Source organism: Rhinolophus sinicus, chromosome 15 (assembly GCF_057876585.1).
Source record: "Rhinolophus sinicus isolate RSI-liver-muscle chromosome 15, RSI-T2T, whole genome shotgun sequence".
Classification (NCBI taxonomy): domain Eukaryota; kingdom Metazoa; phylum Chordata; class Mammalia; order Chiroptera; family Rhinolophidae; genus Rhinolophus; species Rhinolophus sinicus.
This window is the reverse complement of record NC_142515.1, coordinates 128,942,913-128,963,979: the sequence shown is the minus strand read 5'-3', so window position 1 is coordinate 128,963,979 and position 21,067 is coordinate 128,942,913. Positions and strand designations below refer to the sequence as shown.

The 21,067-nt window shown below is 37.1% G+C and overlaps 1 protein-coding gene across 4 annotated transcripts in view; it reads left to right on the top strand.

The window, feature by feature from the left end:
• The window catches only part of AFG2A (AAA ATPase AFG2A), a 275,103-nt gene that overhangs the window by 28,550 nt on the left and 225,486 nt on the right, over positions 1 to 21,067 (top strand). For all 4 annotated transcript variants that reach the window (XM_074338541.2, XM_074338542.2, XM_019741388.3 and 1 more), the window contains one exon: positions 6,865 to 7,019. In XM_074338541.2, the coding sequence (XP_074194642.2) occupies positions 6,865 to 7,019 (155 nt within the window). The remainder of the gene's footprint in view (positions 1 to 6,864; positions 7,020 to 21,067) is intronic.

The following is a 21,067-nucleotide window of genomic DNA, read 5'->3' as shown; positions in this document are numbered from 1 at the left end:
GAAGGCCTGTGGCACACAGCTTTTGAAATCTGTAACTTCCATGTTCTGTGTCCTTTCTGACTGTCTGCCGTACTTCATCTTCTCACTTATCCACAGACAGATTAACAGAGGGGGATGTAGGTTTCTTTAAAGCCTGTTCTTTTATATTTCTAAGAGTGAACTTAGACAGGATCGGGGTTTTGTCTTGTTCTACAGGGCCTCGTGGTCTCTAAAGTGTCACGCTCGTTCTTGTCCCTAGGCCTTTGGATGTGCTGCGCCCTCTGTCTGGAATACTCTGCTGCCTCTTTGGCCTTAATTCTCATGTTATCAGTTTAAGATCAGCTCATTTTTCAGGTCTGAGTACTTGAGCTTGGACACATTTTAGTCTCCTTTGTGAAATAAAGGAATATACTAAATGATTTCAGCAAGAGTTGTCTAACTCTAAAGTGTCACTGATCCCACTAAACTGGATTAGATGTCCCTGACGTGTGTTTTTGTGCCACTTGGTTCTTTCCATGTCATAATACTTGGCACAGTTTACAATAATAATTACTCCTGATTTTGTCTTTTCTGGTAGACTGTTAGCCCAATGAGAGGTTTCTCTGCCTTCTTGCTCTTGTGTACCCTGCTTTGTAAGAGCTCAGTGCGTTTGTTGAATAGATTAATTATGTCTAGGAGGTTCCCAGTATTTTGAATGAATGAATAGATGAATTAATATTGAAGAAGAGTAACTTCTGGTCGCTGAATATGTCTTCTCAGTGGCTTCATGATGTGTTTTCTTTTAATAATTGTTTTGCTGTAATATGAATTGTAACTATAGGCAAGTAACACAGGTACAGAATAATGGCTCTCTTGGAACTGTTCTTCAAAATATCTGCACATTAATGTACAGCACCCTCTTCTCTCTCCTCAAGTCCTCTTCTCCTTGGCTCGCGCCTCCCATGCCATTTGTGTGAACGTGTTCTGGCAAATGAAAACTTGTGAGGACTGTAAACCATACACACAATCGATATTTTGCACACAAGTCAACTTAGTCTGTATAGACAGTTCACAGAACCTTCCTTACAGGTTTCTTTTCCTGTGTCATCATGGTTTTAATCATTCTGATAGTGAAGTGCTCTAAGTAAAAATTAATAATTCAGGTTTTAGCAATAAAATATTAAGGGGTAAACTTCATTGTATGTATTTGAATGCTTAGATTTGAGGTAAGAAACTTTTAAGCTTTATAATTTCTGAAACTATCAGCTTCTATGTTGTGGCTTTGTTTATAGTATTTTCTCCTTTTACTTCATGTTTTACATATTCTACTTTTTAATAAACTGCTTTCTGGAATATTACATATACACAGAAAAGTATATAAACTATAAGATCCATGCGTTCTTCCCAGTGGCACCCTCGTGTAACTGCCGGTCAGCTCAGCACACAGGGCATCCCTGGTGCCCGGAACCGCCGGCAGACCCTCTCCCAGCCACCCTCCCCACCCCAGCCTAGGTTCTGGCTCCTCACGCCACAGATCAGTTTTGCCTGTTTTGTACTGTCGTCTTTTACTTGTGTTGTGGTTTGAGAGCATCATCATTTTATTCTGTGCAGCAGTGGTGCGTTTTTCTTGCTGTGTTGTGTTGCGTAGACATGAATAGTGACGCTGTGCACGACCTCGCACGTACCTTTTGGTGCCGTGCACGACCTTGCATGTACCTTTTGGTGCCCAGTGTGCGCGTTGCTGTTTGTTCTGTGTCTAGGAGTGGGATTGGTGGTTATAGCACATGCGTGTGTTCTTGTTAGGAAATATACTAGATGTTCTCTGTAGCAAGTGTATCAGTTTCCTCTTCCACCGTTAGTGTGTCAAAATTGCAGTTTCTTCTCCTCCTTTCCAACATTTGCAGTTTTTGTTTTTTAACACTATTTCATTGTGGTTTTATTTCTCTGATGACTGAGTTAAGTACCTTTTTATTTATGTATTTACCATTTCGATATACTCCTTTGTGACATGCACATCAAATATGTACTCAATTTTTCTATTATGTTACTTTCTTACAAAAATAGTTTTGTGGGAGTTCTTAATATAGTTTGGTTATAAGACCTTTGTTGGATGTGTATGTACGAGTATGTTTTTTATATATCTTCTACTTTGTGATGTGCATTTTTACTCTCTTAGTGTCTTTTGAGGAACAGAAATTTGTAATTATATATATTTATTATAAGATGTATAAATATAGTGAATCCAATTTATCTTTTCCTTTGTGGCTAGTGAGTTTTGTAATCAGTTTAAGAAATCTTTGTCAATTCCACTGTCATGAATATCTTCTCTTACATTATCTTCTTTAATTTCAAAGATGCTTTATTGTCTTTCACTTTATCATCTGCAATTAATTCACTTTTTCTATGTATGTACTCAGTTATACCAGCTCCAGTTAATGAAATTACCATCCTTTCTTCCTTGCTGTGCAGTGTTACCTTGTCATAAATCAAAATTGGGTTTGTTGTGAGTTCTCTGTTCTGTTTCCTTGACCTCTTTATGTGTGTACAAAATAGTGAAATATCTTTATTTAATCACTTAGCTTTATTAAGAGGCTTAAAAGGGTCAATGCTTCCTTTTTCCTCATGGTTGTTTTGACTATTTTGGCCCTTTGCATTTGCTTAGAACTTTAAAAATCAGTTCGTTCAGTTCCAATCCCCCTACCCCACCCCCCAAAGTGGATTTTGATTGGAATTGTTAAATCTCTTGTTCAATTGGGGGAGAATTAGAAAGTTAACATCTTGCAATCCATGAACAGTGGTGGATCCCTTCATTTATTGTAGGTCTTTCTTTTCTCTCAAAGATGTATAGTTGTATGTGAAGAAGTCTTAACATAACATTCATTAGCTTCATTCTTAGCTATTTATGGTTTTTTGAATTATTATAAATGGCATCTTTTAAAATTTCACTTTATAATTGTTTTTTGCTGGTATCTAGAAAAAGTAAATTTTTGCATATTGACTTTGTGTCTATCTACCGTATTAAAACTAAATTCACTCATTAATTTTAATAGTGTTTGTATAGATTCTCTTGAGTTTTCTATGTAAATGGTCATGTTATAGTTTTCTGTGTGCACACTGTGCAAATAATGACAATTTTATTTCATTCTTTTCAATCTCTACACTTTATTTTTGTATGCCTTATTGCATTGGTTAGGATCTCTAACATAGTATTTAATAGAAGTTATAACAGTGCTTATCCGTATCTTATTCTTGATCCTAGGGAGAAAGTCTCTAATGTTTTACTATTAAGAATTATGTGTGCTGTGTGTTTTTGTAGCTAATCTGTTAAGGAAATTTCCATTATTCCTAGTTTGTTTTTATAATTTACAATATTGATTTTCATTACATTCCTTCTCTGTGTCTATTGAGATAATCATATTGTTTCCCTTTATTAATGTGGAGAATTATGTTGATGATTTTAAAATGTTAAACCAACCTTATATTCCTGGAATATAGTCATCTTGTCATGATGTGTAATCCTTCATATATTGATGTTTTTGCTGATGTTTAGGATATTGGCATCTATGTTCATGAGAGATTAGCTTGTAATTTTCTTTTCTTGTAATGATCTTCTAAGATTTGAGGAACAGTGTTATGCTGTCCTAATGAATCAAGTTGGGAATTGTTCTGGCTTCTTTTTTCCCTGGAAGAGCTTTTGTAAGCTCAATATTACATTCATCCTTTGTAACATTTATTAGTGAGCTATCTCTGCTTGGAATTTTCTCTGTGGGAAAGGTTTTAGTTACAGAATTTATTTAACGGCTATTGGAATATTCAATTATGCACTTCTTTTGTTTGCATGTTAGTTTTGATAAGCTTTTTTTACCCTAGAAATTTGTTCATTTCATCTAAAATTTCAAATTATTTGGTATTAGGTTATTCCTAACATCCTCTTAATTATCTTTTCAATGTCTGTAGGTTCTGTCATATCTTTTTCATTCCTGGCACTGGTAATATATGTCTTTTCTCACATTTCCCTGATTTCGCCTTGCTAGAGATTTATCTGTTTTATCAGCCTTTTTAGAGTATAAACCTTTGGCTTTATTGATTTTTTTCAAATTGTACATTTGTTTTCTGTTTCATTCGTTTCTGTCCTTGTTTTCATTATTTCCCTTCTGCTGTTTCTGTTGTGGGTTTATCCTTCATTTTATAAGATGAGCACCTCATTGACTTTCAGCCTTTTTTCTTTCTTAATATGTGCATTGTTCCTGTCGCTGTCCCTTTAAAAACAGCTTTAGCAGCATCCCACAAATTTTTGTAATATATTTCATGTAAATACATATGTTTACCTATCATTTAGATATGTTAAACTGTGCTGTGTTCATTTCAGAATCAAGCTTTGTACTTTACTATTTAATTTTTGAAAACTCAAGTCTTCTTTATTCTTTTGCTTTTTCAGTCTCCTCTGGGAACTACTGCTATTTTTTTACTATCCTCATAGATGTGGAGTTTTTTCCCAGCTCTACGTTCTCTAGTTTTATTTGCAGATGTAGAAGTTTTGTTATAAATGCACATGTTAAAATAATGTATATGCTTTTTAAAACCACATATTGTCAGCCCTTTCCAAACCTCTTCCTCAAATGAAAATAATTGATCTCCTTTATTGTGAGTCTTTTTGCTTACGTAACATAAATGTGGCTGGAAAATTATTAGACCACTTCCTTTGTTTCAGTTTTTAGTATCTCAGTGCTGGTAGGAGTGAAGTATCTGGTCTAAATTAGAAAATTGACAAGTATTGCCAGATAGCCATTCGGGACATGAAGAAGAAGATTAAGATTCTTCTGGTCTTTTGGCTATTTTCATTTATGTAAGTTTTTTTAGAAAGTGCTTAAATTCTTTCCGGCCACCAACGTAGTGTTTAATACAATGCAGTACCTTATTGCCGAAGTTTTATTTAGTTAGTTTTCTATGCTATTGCACCATTTAACTAAAAAGTATGTTGGGCAGTGAAACAACCTAATTTAACGTAAACTTTTATTTTTGAGTCGAGCTGTGAAGGGTCTGAGATTTTACCCTACTTACAAGGTAAGGAGTTTCCCAAGTGCTTGCAGAAGTCTCACTACTCCTGACTCAGAGGACAGGCTATTACATACGTACGTAGGGCAGCAGAAGTAGCCAGAGCAGCAGCATTTGCACCACTTCCCTGAGCCTCCGTTTTCAGAATGACACACAGAGGCCTGGCCATACGAGGAGGCACCGCAGTAGGAGAATCCTGAACCTAGGGAACATGAATCTTTTGAAATGGGTAGGAAGCAGGTGTGCCCTTTGCTTTGGAGGGAGGCGCTGTCTCTCTTCTGTATATAGACATCCTTGAAAAGATCGTCTGGAACATAGGCAGTTAGTGCTTCCGCCTGAAAGGTGAGCAGAAATGTGAGAGAGGGCAGAAACCCCAAATGGGTTTTTGTAAGGTAGACCTAAATAAGTGACTTACAGATTTTAGATGGTATTTTTACATATATCCTCAATTTTGTCTTGTGTAGCTTTTTTCCAGGTAGCCTATCATTTCAGAGACCTCCATGTATTTGAGACTCACACTGATAAGTTTCCTGGGAAAAATTATTATAGGTCTATGTTCTGAGTGTCTTTGTGCTGTTTGCTGGTTTGGGGGCTTTTTTTCGTAGTCAAAGAGACCCAACCCTCTGTTTTGGGGAGTGTGTGTCTGTCTTCTTGGCGTCAGTGCTTCTGTTTCTCTATAAAAGTTCAAATAAACAAAACCAAGTAAAATGACAATTATGGCAGCAATTTAGTAAAAATTCACTAATGCATACATAGCATTTTAGCCAAAAGACATTCAAAACTGATGGAGGTAGCTGGTGTCCCAAGGCAAGTTCAGATATACAGACTGGATTTCTAAGAGGTCTCTGAGACTAAAATTCTTCAACGCGGAAGTTGATTGCATGCCGACCCCCAAAATGGACCTCATTAAAAAGACCATATGGCCAAGAGCACGGGGGCAGGGTGGGGTGGGGACTGGAGGTCTTTGCCGCAGATCAGAGGGCTGGAAATCTGATGACTTAGTTGTGCGGAGAGGCGGTTAGGACAGTCACAGCAAAAGCAAAGAACTTTCTGGCATCTTTTACTTTCCATGTCAGCATGTTCTCTTTCAGTTATTTCAGATCTCTCAGTTTGACTTGGTGGACCATCGTTTTGGCTCCTGCAGTGTTTGCTATTCTGATTCTACTCCTCTGTTTCCTCCTAGTCATTCCCTTTTTAAACCACCATTTCTTCCTATGCTCTTCATGATGGGCTTTCCTAAGCCTGAGGCTCCTGCCCTCGTCCTTCCATCCCTCACCCTGGGTAGCCTCCCGGTATAGGGCTCTTCTCTCCTGTAATGTCAGCTCTCATGTGTATGCACATAGCATGGAAATCCGATTCTCGCTTACGTTCCAAAACTACACTTTGAAACTGCCAGCTGAATATTTCCTGTAAGATGTTCTGCCAGTGCCGTACAGACTTGTAACTCTGATTGGAATAGATTAGCAAGAAGACCAGAGGCAAAGGTATGCTAGTATTTTGATATTTTACCTTTTTGAGAGAAATTGCCCAGATTACTTTGATGAACCTTTATAGTCTTTTTTGTGATGTTGTTTTGTAAGTTTTATTTCACATTTGTAGAATATCTGTCTTCATATTTCATATCAGTTTGTCATATTTTCACTGCTCCAACTAAGCATTTAGAGTTTTGCCTTCATCCGTCACATTCTTCCATCCTCCTCCCCCCCCAACCCCATACGTACACACAAGCACAACACATTTTAAATGCTGTCACATGCAGGAGGTTTGAGGTTTCGATGATTTTTATTGGTAACGTTTCCGTCTGCATTTACGGCGTAGACGATAAATCTTGTGTTACTTTTCTGTTTGCAGGTCTCTATGCCTTGCAGAGAGTCCTGAAGAAGCAGCCTACCCTCCCTGACAGCAAGGTGTCGGGGCTGGTGAAGATTACTCTGAGTGATTTCTTGCAGGGGATGAGTGCCATCAGGCCCAGTGCCATGAGGGAAGTGGCAATCGATGTCCCAAATGTAAGTCTTTTTTATCCCCTTGCTCGCCATACTGTTGGAATTAAACTCTGGAAGAAACTGAGACTCCAGGAAAATTACCTTCCTAGTCTAAACTTTAAAATAAGGTTTTTTTAATTGAAATTTTCATGGAGATAGTTGAAGATTGAGTGCAGTTGTAAGGAACACTAGGGAAATCCTGTGCATCCTTTACCCAGTTTCCCCCAGTGGTAATATCTTGCAAATTGCAAAACTGTAGCACAGAGTCACAGGCAGGATATATCTATTGCTGTGATCACCGATCTTACTCAGATTTCCCGATGTTACTTGTACTTGTTGATGTGCATGTGCACGAGGTTTGATCAGACAATACAGGGAATGTTTAAATAAAAACATTACTGCAGTAAACGACACATTGCCATTAATCCCCCTCAAAATACCCCCTCACTTCCAACACACTTAGCCCATCATTCTTGCCACTTTCCGAAGCAGTTCTGGAAGTCCTCTTCCGTGAGTGTCTTTAGTTGTGCTGTCTTGGCTCTATGTTCTGAATTGATTCAAAACATTTACTTTTCATGGTCATTTTGACTTTGGGAAAGAGCCAGCAGATGCACAGTACCAGATCCGTTGAATAAGGTGGATGAGGACACACCATAATGTTTTTATTTGACAGAAATTCCCATACCGTGTTTCCCCGAAATTAAGACCTAGCCGGACAGTCAGCTCTAATGCGTCTTTTGGAGCAAAAATTAATATAATTACATATTAATTTATTAATTATAATATATATTGATTAATTAATATATTAATTTTTGCTCCAAAAGACGCATTAGAGCTGACTGTCCGGCTAGGTCTTAATTTCGGGGAAACACGGTACCAGAAGTAGTGTGTGACACAGAGCCTTCCGTTGTGATCCACAAATATGGTGAATGCTGCTGCCAAGTGTCATCCAGTGGAAAGGCAGGGATCTTCAATACAGGAAGTGGTGCATCAAACCTTAAGAACAGTGTGTGACAAGTTTCAGCTTGTTCAGTTCAGTCAGACGGGTGTGAGTTGTAGTTGAGAGAAGGTGTATTTTAAAGTGTGCTGTAAGTCATTCTCCTTCATGATAACGTTCCGTGTCACACAACACTTCTAGTACGGCAATTTCTGTCAAATCAAAACATTACAGTGTGTCCTCATCCACCTTATTCACCGGATCTGGCACCTGCGACTTCGGGTTTTTCCCCAAAGTCAAAATGATTCAGGACATCAAGGCAGCCACCACAGTGCAACTGAAGACATTCCCGAAAGAGGACTTCTAGAACTGCTTCAGAAAGTGGCAAGAACGATGGGATAAGTGTGTTTGAAGCGAGAGGGAGTATTTTGAGAGGGATTAATGGCAATGTGTCTTTACTGTAATTTTTTAAAATTTAAATACTGTATTGTTTGATCACACCTCGTAGTTTGGTGCAATTTTATTATACATAAAGTTTATGTATCCATCGCCAGAATCAAGATGCTGAATGATTCCATCACCACAATGGTCCCTTGCTTTGCCCTTTTATAACCACACCCACTTTGTTCCAGCACGCGTTTCTAAAATTCTGTCATTTCAGGAATGTTATATAAAGGAAATTGCACATATGACTGTTCAAGATTAGTTTTTTTCACTTAGCATAATTCCCTGGAGATTAATCCAAATTGTTTCGTGTGTCAATAGTTTGTCCTTCCTGTTGCTTTCTGTTCCGTGGTACGTACCACAGTGTAACCATTCACCTGTTGAAGGTTATGTGGGCTCTTTCCAGTTTGGGGCGATTATGACTAAAGCTGCTATAGACATTCTTGTGCAGGTTTTGTGTGAATGTAAGTTTTCATTTCTCTAGATTAAATGCCCCAGAATACAATTGCTGGTTGTGTATTACTTGCATGTTTAGTTTTGTAAGAAAATGTCAACTAGGCCAATTTCAGAACAAAAATCTTGTAGTTATGCTGCCTTCTATTAAGGTGTCTGATGTTTCTTTGGTTTTTTACCTATGCTTTCTCATCGACAGCCTTTGCAAATTCTCAGTCAAGTCACCACAAGGCAACGGTAGCTGCCTTTTAAGCGTGGATGACCTGTTGTGTCCCCCATGTCACAAGTGGGCCTAATATTCAGGAAAAAGAAAAAAAAAAGGCCTTATAATTTTCTTTGAGTATATTGATATTTCTAGAAAATGAACATTGAAACAAAGCATCAGCACTGTGTCCTGCACCTCATTGAGGTGTGGCTGGGCCATTGAGCTTGACCTGAACATAAGGAGAACGTCTGTGTGTCACTGTGGCCTGAAGGACATTTACAATGTGCTCTCTGTCAGCTTTCAGAGAGCTCTGACAGAAGAACGGAATTTTGTGACTTCTCTTCTTTTGCCTCTATAATATCGCTCCATTTCACTTTCTCATGTGTTGCTTCTGAGTCACTCTTGTAAAATCTCTAGCATTAAAATTATTTGAAAGCTTAGAGCCTTGTTAGAGAGTCAGGCATAAGTTTGAACCCTTTGCCTCATTGTGTATAGACATGTCAGTATTCACAGTTCTTTTGGTCATTAACTGAGGCTTTTTAATTATTATAAGTAAAAAAAAGAAAAACTAAAAGGCTCAAGAGAGTAAGTCTGGAGTAGATTGTGGAATGCTACAGTGAGAAGAAATCAGTGGATTTGTTTTCATTTTTAAAAGTGACTTGTTCCTTTAAAAATATTTTATGGTCAAATAAGTTTCGGAAATGCTGATTTAAACAAAATAAACTATATCTCTTTGCAGGATTTCTCAGAGTCTTTTAATATGCAGATACGTATTATGAAGTGTCAAAGAGAGCTGTTACGGAAATTTATTTGGTCATGGACCATGTGGAGCAGACTTTCTGCATTTTGCAATGTGGTAGATTGCAAAAAATGACCATAATTCTTCCCATCACAGTGTGTTTCCCCTTTTGCACTGCAACTTTGTAAGTCCTGTCATAAAAGAGATGAAGTCAAGTTTTCCGCTCTTTGAATCCGCAGTAGACCTCGTAACTTGCTTTGGCCGATAGGATACCTGTCATCATGAGGCAAGCAGGCTTGACAGCACCTGGGGCTTGCCTTCTGGTTGCTCTTTGAAACCCTGCATTAGCCGTATTAAGAAATCTGTACTATCTTCCTGGAGATGAGAGATCTTGTGGAGCAGAAAAGATCCCTCCTAGATGAGACCTCCTCAGTCCAGCCATTCTGCCAATTGGCAGACATGTGACACCTTGGTAGACGACCCCATCCCAACAGAACCCAGTAAAGCAGATCTGAAGAACGACCCAGTAAAAGCTCAGAATTGTCAGAAATAATGTCTATTGTTTTGAACCACTAAATTTTGGAGTAGCTCTTAAGAGCTGTGATACAGACACTTAACTTCTCACAGAACACATTGATTTGTAAATTTAGATGGGGAAACACTGCCCTAGAGACAGAAACATTCCCAAGGACTAGTTGCCAGTTTAGGCTACTTCAAGTGGTTTTGAATTCTTTTTGAAACATTTTCGAGTTCACTACTGCACTTACAGTCTACCTTTGGGGTTTTTCAGAAGCTCTGTAGCAGAACATGCTAATTTAGTAAGGATAATTTGACAAATGGAGTTACGGAATAATGAATGATTGATGTTGGGTTAGTAGAAACTTTTCATTTCTTTGGAATTTATGGTCTAAAATTTGGGCACATTGGTAAGACTATACTATTGTTCGTAGTATTTATCTGTATTTTATTGGCTATGTTGCATTGGGTAATAGGTCAGGGAGATACTTAACCATCAAATGCCACATGTGAAAATTTCAGGTGATAGGTTATAAACAAACTACGCCATCTAAAAACACTTTAGTGTTTAAAAGGTTAGGAGCTACGGGAACATACAGTAAGGTTTTAAAGTTACTGCCAGTGGAGAATGTGTTTAAGCAGTGGCTGTCAACTCTTGAAATTGCTGAACTGATTTATTTGTCACAGGAACTGGTACTACAACTGCATTTTTAATTGCTCTAATGAAAGCTTTTTTCCCCCTTTATTTTCTTTTGATACAGTATTTACAATCCATGGACTTGTGCCATTTTCCATTTGGCACTTTATTATTTGGCCTCGGGCCATGGTGTACTGTGATGTTACTCATATGCTCCAGAATGATTAGCGCTGGTCCGAGTACTTTTCTTATATTGCTTTTTTTGCTCACTTCAGATTGTAAAAAATTTCCCAAGAAGTCAACCTTTCTATAATTGGATTCCTAAACTTCACTCTTCTGATTTCTGGCTACTACATCTATAAAAACATCTCCAAATTATTTCTGCAGAAAGTTTAATACTTATTTTGCTGTGGAAAACCTGTTTCAAGTAGCTAGTTAATTATGAACATTTTTTAAATAGTAAATTGAGTATTCATCATCTTTTGAGAAGATTTTAGTGTGTGAAATTAAAACCTTGGACTCACACTTGCGTAGTTATATTTAAGTTTGAAAGAAATGTCTTAAGATGGGAATGTTGCCAATTATAATATAATGCATTATTAATTTCAGGAGACCTAAAGTGTTAGCTACTTACTTAAATTAATGTTTCCCTATTTTGGACTTTCTGAAACGGTGATTATACCAGTTGGTGTATTAAAAGTTAAATGTATTTTACAATTGGTGATCAAAGTCGAATGTTGTATTTCTTTGCCACCGGAATCCTTATAATCTGAATATGCTAATATGCATTATGAAATTTCAAATGCAATTTCATATTTACCAGAGAAAACAACTGTTAATATTTTGTTATAGTTCCGATAGATTTTAAAGATTTTATAGATATTTTTCTGTGCATAGGGATATTTTCATATACTTAATCTTAGGTTAAGTATTAGTTTTATACTCAGCTTTTTTTAGTAGAAATTATATAGTAGACATTTTACTTTAAAATGTATAGTCTAACATCTTTTTAATGACTGCATAATAGACTTACATGGACAAACTGTAACTGTTTCATCCTTCTTTCCTCATCAAATATTTAGGTTTTTCTCTATTTTCCTCTAAAATGGTTATAAACATATTTGTGTCCAAAGCTTTGCATTTATCATTCCTAGAAGTCAAATTACCAAACTAAAATTTGTGATTTTTAAAGCTTGTGACAAATACCAGTTCTTTTTTTTCCTGAAAGATTGTTCTAATTTAAAATGATGTGATAAAAATTTTAAAATACTTAAAAATTACTTTAAAAAATTTTTAAAAACTTTTGCTTAAGAGCTTAAGCAAAAACCTTATTTTATTTTAATTTTAGTTCTTTTTTTGCTTTCCACTAGTTTATTTTCTTGACTGAAAAGATCCTCGTTATCATGAGGAATTATACTGTATAATATTCAGATGAAGAGATTTAAAAAATAAAAATGAAAAATAACTGTCAGTTATATATTGTCTTTCCTATAAAAATGTTAAATTTTTAGATAAAGGATGATTTTTTAATGGGTGTTTAAGTTTCATGAGAACAGAGGTTCTTTTTATTTTTATCCTTAGTACTTAGCATGTGACTAGCACACAAACGATACCCAATCAGTATGTGTTGCATGAATGAATGCCTATAATTTTCATGGGAAAACCCATATTAGATGGTCCATTTCAATTATGTCTGAAAAATAGTATGTCATCGTCCTTCTGCACCAAAGTACAACATAGTCTATTATTACCCACATGTAACATTCTTCAGATTTTTCGTATTTTATGAAGCAATTGATGTCTTTAGTGAATTTTAACTCTTATTATTTGCTCAGTGAATTTAACCTTTTTGGAATTAAGGTACCTATATGGTACTAAGCTGTCTACTCTGGAAGGATGTAAAATAGTCCTTTATATTTTCTACAGAAACATGTTTCCTTAATCTACACTATTTAAAATTCTCATTAAGATAAAGAAAAAATATGGTGCTCTTAGTATTTGTATTTATGTTATCTTTGCCATTGGTCATTTTATATACACACTCGGGTTGCCACTGATAAGGGGCATCGTAACCAAATACACACATTGATTGTCATCAAGTTTAATTCATTTATGCTCACCACCCTCCTAACCCCGCTTTCCCTGTTATATTTTGTATAGGTTTAGGTTGTCCCTTATTATTTGGAAAAATTCGTCTTTATACTTTTTGATACTGCCTTTGGATTCAGAATTTGGACATTTGGTTCAGAATAAGCTAAAAGCTAAAAAGATAGGGCTCTACTTTCACATGAACCCACTTTTGTAAAGTGAACTATAACCAGCACCTCAGGACTAACTGTATGGCTCCAAACCCCTTTGTAAACTTGGGTCCAGTAAACTTGCCAGTAGGCTGTTGGCATTACTTTGAGTGTATACCAAATGTCATTAGTTAAACAAACATTCCTCATTTACTCTCATTTTAGAAGGTAACAAACTTCTTAATTGTGTGAATAATAAAAAAACTGGCTGTTTCACTAATTACATATTCAAAATTACTGAACGTATTTTCATTTGGCACCTTTTCAGATGAGACTAGAACAGAGAATGTGACAAGTCAGTAGAATTTCATAGGATGATCTCATTAGCATTACTTTTCTAGTGGAGAGATTTGACTTAAATGGTTTAATTGACCATAATTACAGTTCATTCTTCATATACCCTAAGGATAATTAGGAATTTGAGGTTCTCTACTTTTAAAATAGTATTGTATTCTATATTTTCTTTACTTTTTACAAACTCAGAGGATTGAGGGTTTCTATGATGCTTTCCTAAATAACAGATTGCTTTTTTTGGAATGCATAGTACAACCTGTGGAAATTCTATTAATTCCATATTGGTTCTTGGCAGGGCTGTTAATTTTGGTTTCTTTTGATTTTGCTTCTTGTTGTCTAGACAGAAGAGTGTCTTCTCTCACTCCCAAGATCCCAGTGTTCCCTGCCAACTTCTCTTGTACATTTTTATAGTTTTTAAGTAATAACAATTGAACAGGAAAGCACATTTGGGAAAGTAGATTACTTTTAATCAGGAAATACTCTGTGCCAAAATCAAGATTGTAGTTGTAACCTTATTAAATATTTTAGAAGTTTAACTCTTTCATTCTACTTTTCTTTTTATACCTTACTTTTCTCAGGCTGCTATAGGAGGAGAAATGAGGAGATAACAAAGTTAGTGGAAGAATCACCAGTTTCTAGTCTCAGCTCTGATCCTGGTTAACTTTGGTGAAATCAAACACTCTTCCTTTCAGATTACAAAGAGCATACCCTTAATTTGCAGTTTCCCGATGGGTGTCTTCTTTTGAATTTGCAAATAACATTGAAGAATTTATGAATAATACTGCACTTGTATGTATAGCTGATCGGTACTCAATAAAACTTGAGTGTTTGCTAAAAACAGAGTTTCATTTGGAGTAAGGGAAATCATTGGTGGGGTAATGTGCTTCCTTTGTGGCACTATGCATCTTCACTTCCCCTCATACAGGTATGGAGTAATTGCGTACTCACCTATTGCCCTTTCGTCCTTCTGTCCCAATACTTCACAATTTTTCCAAAAGGAATGAGTAATGTGGCTTGTGAGCCATCAGCATAACTACGTGCTGATCATCTCTAAGATGATCTGAGCTCTTTGATTTGGCATCGCGAACCTGCCTCCTGCCTCCTCCTGCCTTTCATCTTACATGATGCTCTAGTTTTGTTAAGCCATTCCATATTTTTGCACATATTGTCCTCTCTGCTGCCTGAAGAATGATATTCTGCCCGGTCAGGTAGCAAAGATCTTGTACCATGGTCCTCAATGCACACGTACACAAAATACACATATGCCTTGTGGACCTTTTGTCTAATTCACCCTTGTATCCCCACTGCTTGGCAAGTAGTAACAGCTAAATAAAAATTTGTTAAATGGCTGCAAGAATATTTGGTTCTTGAAGCATTTGGTTCATAGTGGTTTTAATTTTTCAGAAATAGTTCTTTTACTTTTCCATATAAATTTTTTTTGGTAACGGCTTTATTGAGATATAATTCGCATATCAAGTCACTCATTTAAAGGGTCAATTCGGTGGTCTAGTATATTCAAAGAGTTGTACAGCCATCACTGCTGTCAATTTTAGAACATTTTCATCATCCCCCAAAAAACCCTGTACCCTTTACCCATTATCTCCCAACCTGCCAGTCCCTCCAGCTCTAGGCAACTACGTCTATAGATTTGCCTATTCTAGACATTTTATATAAATGGAATCAAAATATGTGGTTCTTGGTGACTGGTTTTTCACTTAGCATAAAATTTCCAAGATTCATCCATGTTGTATCATGCATGTATCAGTACTTCATTCCTTTTTATTGCCAAATAAAATAATATTCCATTGTTTGGATATAGCACATTTGATTTATGCATTCATTAGTTGATAGACATTTGGAATGCTTCTAATTTTTGGTTATCACGAATAAAGTTGCTACAAACATTTGAACATTTGTGTACAAGTTTTTGTTTGAACACCTGTTTTCAGTGTTTTGGGATAGTATCTAATAGGAAATTGGTAACTATGTTGAACCTGTTGAGAAACTGCCAGACAGTCTTCCAAAGTGGCTGCACCATTTTACGTTCCCCCCAGCCATGTATGGAGAGTTTCTATTTCTTTATGTCTTCACTAACACTTGTCATTATGTCCTTTTGATTATACCTATCCTAGTCTGTGTGAAATGGTATCTCCTGGTTTTGATTTGCATTTCCTTAGTGGTTTTTCATTTGCTTATTGGCCATTGGGTTGTCTTTTTGTTATTGTGTTGTAGGAGTTCTTATATATTCTAGATACCAGTCCTTTATTAGATCTGTGATATCTGATATCAGATACATGATTTGCAAGTATTTCCTCCCATTCAGTAGGCTGCCTCTTGCATTTTCTTGATAGTGTCCTTTGAAGCACCCAAGTTTTAATTTTGATGAAGTCCAATGTGTCTGTTTTTTCTCTTGTGTGTACTTTTGGTGTCACATTTGAGAAACCATTGCCAAATCCAAAGTCACAAAGATTTACCCTGTATTTTCTTTCAAGAGTTTATAGTTTTAGTTTTTACATTTAGGTCTTTGATTAATTCTTTTTTACCTCAGTAGAGTTACCCCTGCTCTTCTGTCTGTAACGGTTATAGCACTCTAGTAACTCCAGCCGTAGCTTGGAATCCTGAGAACCATATATGGGGTAAAAAAGTTTTTTTGACTGTGGTAAAATATATGTAACATAAAAGTTACCATTTCAGCCACGTTTAAGTGAATAACTTGGTGGCATTGATATATTCAGAACTTTGCTGTGCAACCATCACCACCACCCATCTCCGGAACATTTTTCTCTTCCCAAACTGAAACTCTGTGCCCATTAATCAATAACTCTTTGTTCCCTTCCTCACCATTAAGTATGATGTTTGCTGAGAAGTGTTCGTAAAATTGTGAATGGATATTGAATTCTTTTTCTGCATGTATTGACACGATCGCATGGTTTTTCTTGGTCTGTCAATATGGTGAATTATGTTGATTTTCAGTGTTGAATCAGCCTATGTTCCTGGATGAATTCCATTTCTCTGTGATATAGTATCCTTTTGTGTATTCCTGGGTTATATTTGCTTATATTTTGTTGAAAAAATTATATATATGTTCATGAGAGATACTGCTCTATAGTTTTCTTCTGACATGTTTGTCTAATGCTTTTGTTTTGTTTTGGATATTGGGGTAATGCTGGCATTATAGAATAGGTTGAAAAGTGTTCTCTCTTCATTTATTTGTTGGAAGAAATTGTGTAGAATTGGTACTATTTCTCCCTAAAATTTTCTCTGTTGAAACCCTTTGGGCCTGGAATTTTCATTATTTGGAAGGGGTAAGTAAAATTTAATTTTTTAGTAAATGTATGACTGTTCAGCTTATCTTTTTTTCTTGAATGAGTTTTGCTAGTTTGTAGGACTTGGTCCATTTTACCTTAATTGTTGGAATTACGAGCATAGACTTGTTCATAATAGTCCCTTATTTCCTTTTTATTACTGTCTGCTGAATCAGTGGTGACGTCCCACCTTTTGTTTCTGATACTAGTAATTGTGTCTTCTCTCTTTTTTCTTACAGTCAGACTGGCTGGAGGTCTGTCAGTTTTATTGATCTTTTCAAATTATCAGTGTTTTAAGAAAATTTTTTTGGTTTTGATTTTTTTTTTATTGATTTCTGCTTTAATCTTTATTATTTCCTTCTGTTTGAGCTAGGCTTAATTTGTTCTTCTTCCTTTAGTTTCTCAAGGTGGAAGCTGCGGTTAGTGGTTTTACATCTGTCTTCTGTAAGCATTCAATACTTCAATAATTAAGCATTGCTTTCACTGCACCTCACATACTTCATATGCTGTATTTTCATTTCTATTTAGTTCAAACTATTTAATTTTTCTTGAGACATCTTTTGTAGTCACACAACAGCCTAGCCGTTTGTCCACCTGCACCTTTCCCTAAGGAAAGAAGAGTCTGAGACTGTGCTTCTCTGGGACTGAGTTTGTTACATCTTGTGTCTCTCTGTCTGGTCTCCAAAAGAGGGTTTGCAGCCAATGACGAGTAAGATTCCCCACGGGGGTGGGGGTGGGGACAACTCAAGCCAGGCGGAACCCCGCAGAGACACCCCCCCCCCCCATGAGCTGCCTTGGAAGATCTGGGAAGGAGCCTTGCCTCCCCTTCCCCCATGCTTGAGAAAAGCCACTGTTAACTCTGGCTACTCCTGCTCGCCTAATTGTGAGAGAGGTCTTTGGGGCGATAAGATCAAGCTGTCTCTGCTCAGCTCTATAGAATTGTTTCAACATGAGAGATTTTGCCCCCCAGGGAGGTGCATACCACACCTTAGTCATCATGGGACTCTGCTTCGGCTGTTTTGGGACAAATAATTTCGGTTTGTCCCAAAGGTAGTTTTTTTGATGTAATGGATGAGTCTCACAGACCGTGTCTAAAACAATCCCACTTGTATGCTTATCAATAAAAGCCATCAGTCGGTCCGATTCGGGGCTCCAGTCTTTCAAGGCTGCGAGATCCTTGGCCCTCTGAGATTTAACTGCATTAAGTCTCTGTTTCTTTCTTTCTTAAAAAACTTAACCCAAAGCCGCCTCTTCTCGCCTCCTCACAGCTGTGTTGCACTGGACGCGACAATCTTTAACTTATCATAGTCTACCTTCAAGTGATAATATATCACATGGATAGTAAAAGAACCTTCGAACAGTGTATTTCCATTTCTCCTACCCTTACCTTGTGCTATTATCATACATTTTCCTTTTCCAGATGCTGTAAACCCCACAGTACATTGTCATCATTTTTGCTCTAAACAATTTTTCCTTTTGAAGAGATTTAAGTAATACAAAAACAAAAAACAAAATAATTATTTGCTTAAGGTATGTACCAATTGCAGTTCTCTTTAGTCTTTTGTGTAGATTCAAGTTTCCATCTGGTATCGTTTTCTTTCTTCCTGAAGGGCTTACTTTAACATTTCCTGTAATGCAGGTGTGCTTTCTTTCAGTTTTTGTATGTCTGAAAAAAGTACTTTTTGTTTTAGAGTTACATTTTCACTGGATAAAGAATTCTGGGTGACAGTGCCCCCGTCCCCCAGCCCCCAAACAAGTTCTTTAATGATCTTGCTCCACTCTCGTCTTTCTTGAATTATTTTTGACAAGAAATCTGTCTCCATTTTCTTTTTCCATATGTGATGTATCTGTTTTTCCTCTGGTTGCTTGTAAGATTTTCTCCTTATCACTGGTTTTAAGCAATTTGATTATCATGTGTCCTTGTAGTTTTCTTCATGTTTCTTGTGCTGGTTCATTGATGATCCTATATATGTTGGTCTAGTGTTTTCATCAAATTTGGAAACAGTTTTGGCCAGTATTTCTTTAAACATTTAGTTTGTTTCTTGCCTCTCTCCCTCGCTGGGGTCTCAGTATACACATGTGCGTCCACTTTAGATTGTCCCCGAGCTCAGTGATGCTCGTCCATTTTGTCGTCTTCTGTTACCTTTCTCCCTTTGGTTTATTTTAGGTATTCTCTGTTGCTGTGCCTGCCAGTTCACTAACCTTTTTCTCCTCCCTGAAATGTCTACTCTGCTGTTGGTCTAGGAGTTTGATGTGAGTTCTTTTTCATATTTTCTCTATTTAATGTTTGTGGTATTTCCTTTATTTGAACATACAGAATAGATTGTGTACGAATTGTAGCATTTGTGTAATTTCTGGATTAGCTTCAATTTATTGATCTTTCTTCTTACGGATTGTATTTTCCTGTTTCTTTGCATGCCTGATATTGCATTCCAGAAATTTTGAAATGTACTTTTTTGGGAGCCAGATAGTTTTTATATTCATAAAAATATTTTGGATGTTTTTTCTGGGATGTGGTTAAGTTGCTTGGAAACCGTTTGATCCCTTTGGATCTTGTCTTTAAATTTTCTTTGGTGGGACTAGGCAGTGTTTTGTCTGGATTAATTTTTCCCACTACTGAGGTGAGATCCTTTTTAATACTCTACCTGATGCCCTGTGAATTATGAGGTTTCACCCTGGCCGTGGGGAGCAGGCACTATTTCTTCTGTTCCTTTTAGGCTTTTTTTTTTTTTTTTTTCTCCTCCGCCTGGCCTCATTTGGTTTTTCTCATGTGTGCCCTGATAACTGAATATTTGATGGAGACCCTCTACAGATTTCAGCTTTCCCCTCCATTGCTACAACCTGTGACCCTTCTCAAGGTGGTTAGTTGGGCGCAATCATAACAATCATAGCGTTCACCTAGTTGGTTTCCCTTCTCTGATTGCCGGTGTCCTGCATACTTCATATATTTTGTCAGGTTGTTTTTTTTTTTTGGTTATTTTTTTTGTTGTGTTTTTTTGTTTTGTTTTTAGACAGAAAGGTGAATCTTACCTCTTTTACTCCTTAGCCAAAAACAAAGGTCCCTATTTGGCAGTTTTTAAAAGTTTCGTATATAATGATTAACGTCCAAGCCACAGGGTGGGATATGTTTCAATGCCCCACATTAAAATTGCTATGTCAGAATTTCATGTACCCTTCAGAGAAATGCGTTGCAGTTTTTTTCTGTAAGGTTTTTTAAAGTGTATTAAGAATGAATTTTTTGGTTTTGACCCAATAGAAAGACTAATGCTCTAAGGTGGAATGGGATATGATGGGGAAGTGGGAAAAGTGGGGTGCATTGATTCAACTTAATCTGAAAATTAGCAGATGTCTGAGAACACTGTAAAACCAGGAGAAATTTAAAGATAAGTTTAAAAACCTGAGATGAATTTCTCCCTAATGTCCAGGGCTGTAGATGAATGGTAGGGAGTCGGTGGGGAGGTGAGTTCTAGAGAATTGTAAATTGTTTGTGATTTTATTATCTGTCGGTCTTCATTGGGGGTCCCCAAGGCCACCCTCAGATCTGAAGATTCACTAGGAGGGCTCACTGGACTCAGAAGCTATGATCCTCATGGTTGTGATTTATGCCAGTGAAAGGGTGCAGACCAAAACCAGCAAAAGGAAGGGGTGCATGGGGGGAATGAAGTCCAGGAGAAATTGGGAACAAGCTTCGAGGTGTTCTCTCCCAGTGGAGTCACGTGGGAACACACTTGGTTCTCCCTGAAATGATGTGTGACAATTGTGCAAAGTGTTGCTGGCCAAGGAGGCTCACTTGAGGCTTGGTGTCCAGGGTTTTATCGCCAGCCAGACGCGTAGGTAGGTATACACAGCACCTGCATGTCGTAACCTCGGCTACTTGGATATCAGCCCTTCCTGGAGCAAGAACAAACGTTCATAAATCACACTGTCCGGGGAAACTTATCTGGTCACACTGGTACGGCATAGCCCAAAGCCTTAGGGATACAGAAACACTCTTATCAGGCACCGCATTTCAAAGGCGCAGGGATTATCCTCCGGAAGCCTGCCAAGGCCACTTGTGAATTACAACTGGGCAGGAGTTGAGCAACCCGGGCCTTCTAAAGCACACCTTTCTTGAACACTACTTACTAATAACTCCATACTTGGATTTCGTTCGTTTTCCTCTAACCTCCTTTGTTTCAGCACCCTATCTAGGCTTTCCCATTACATTTAGTTACTGTGTCTCCTTAGGCTTCTCTCGGCCGTGAC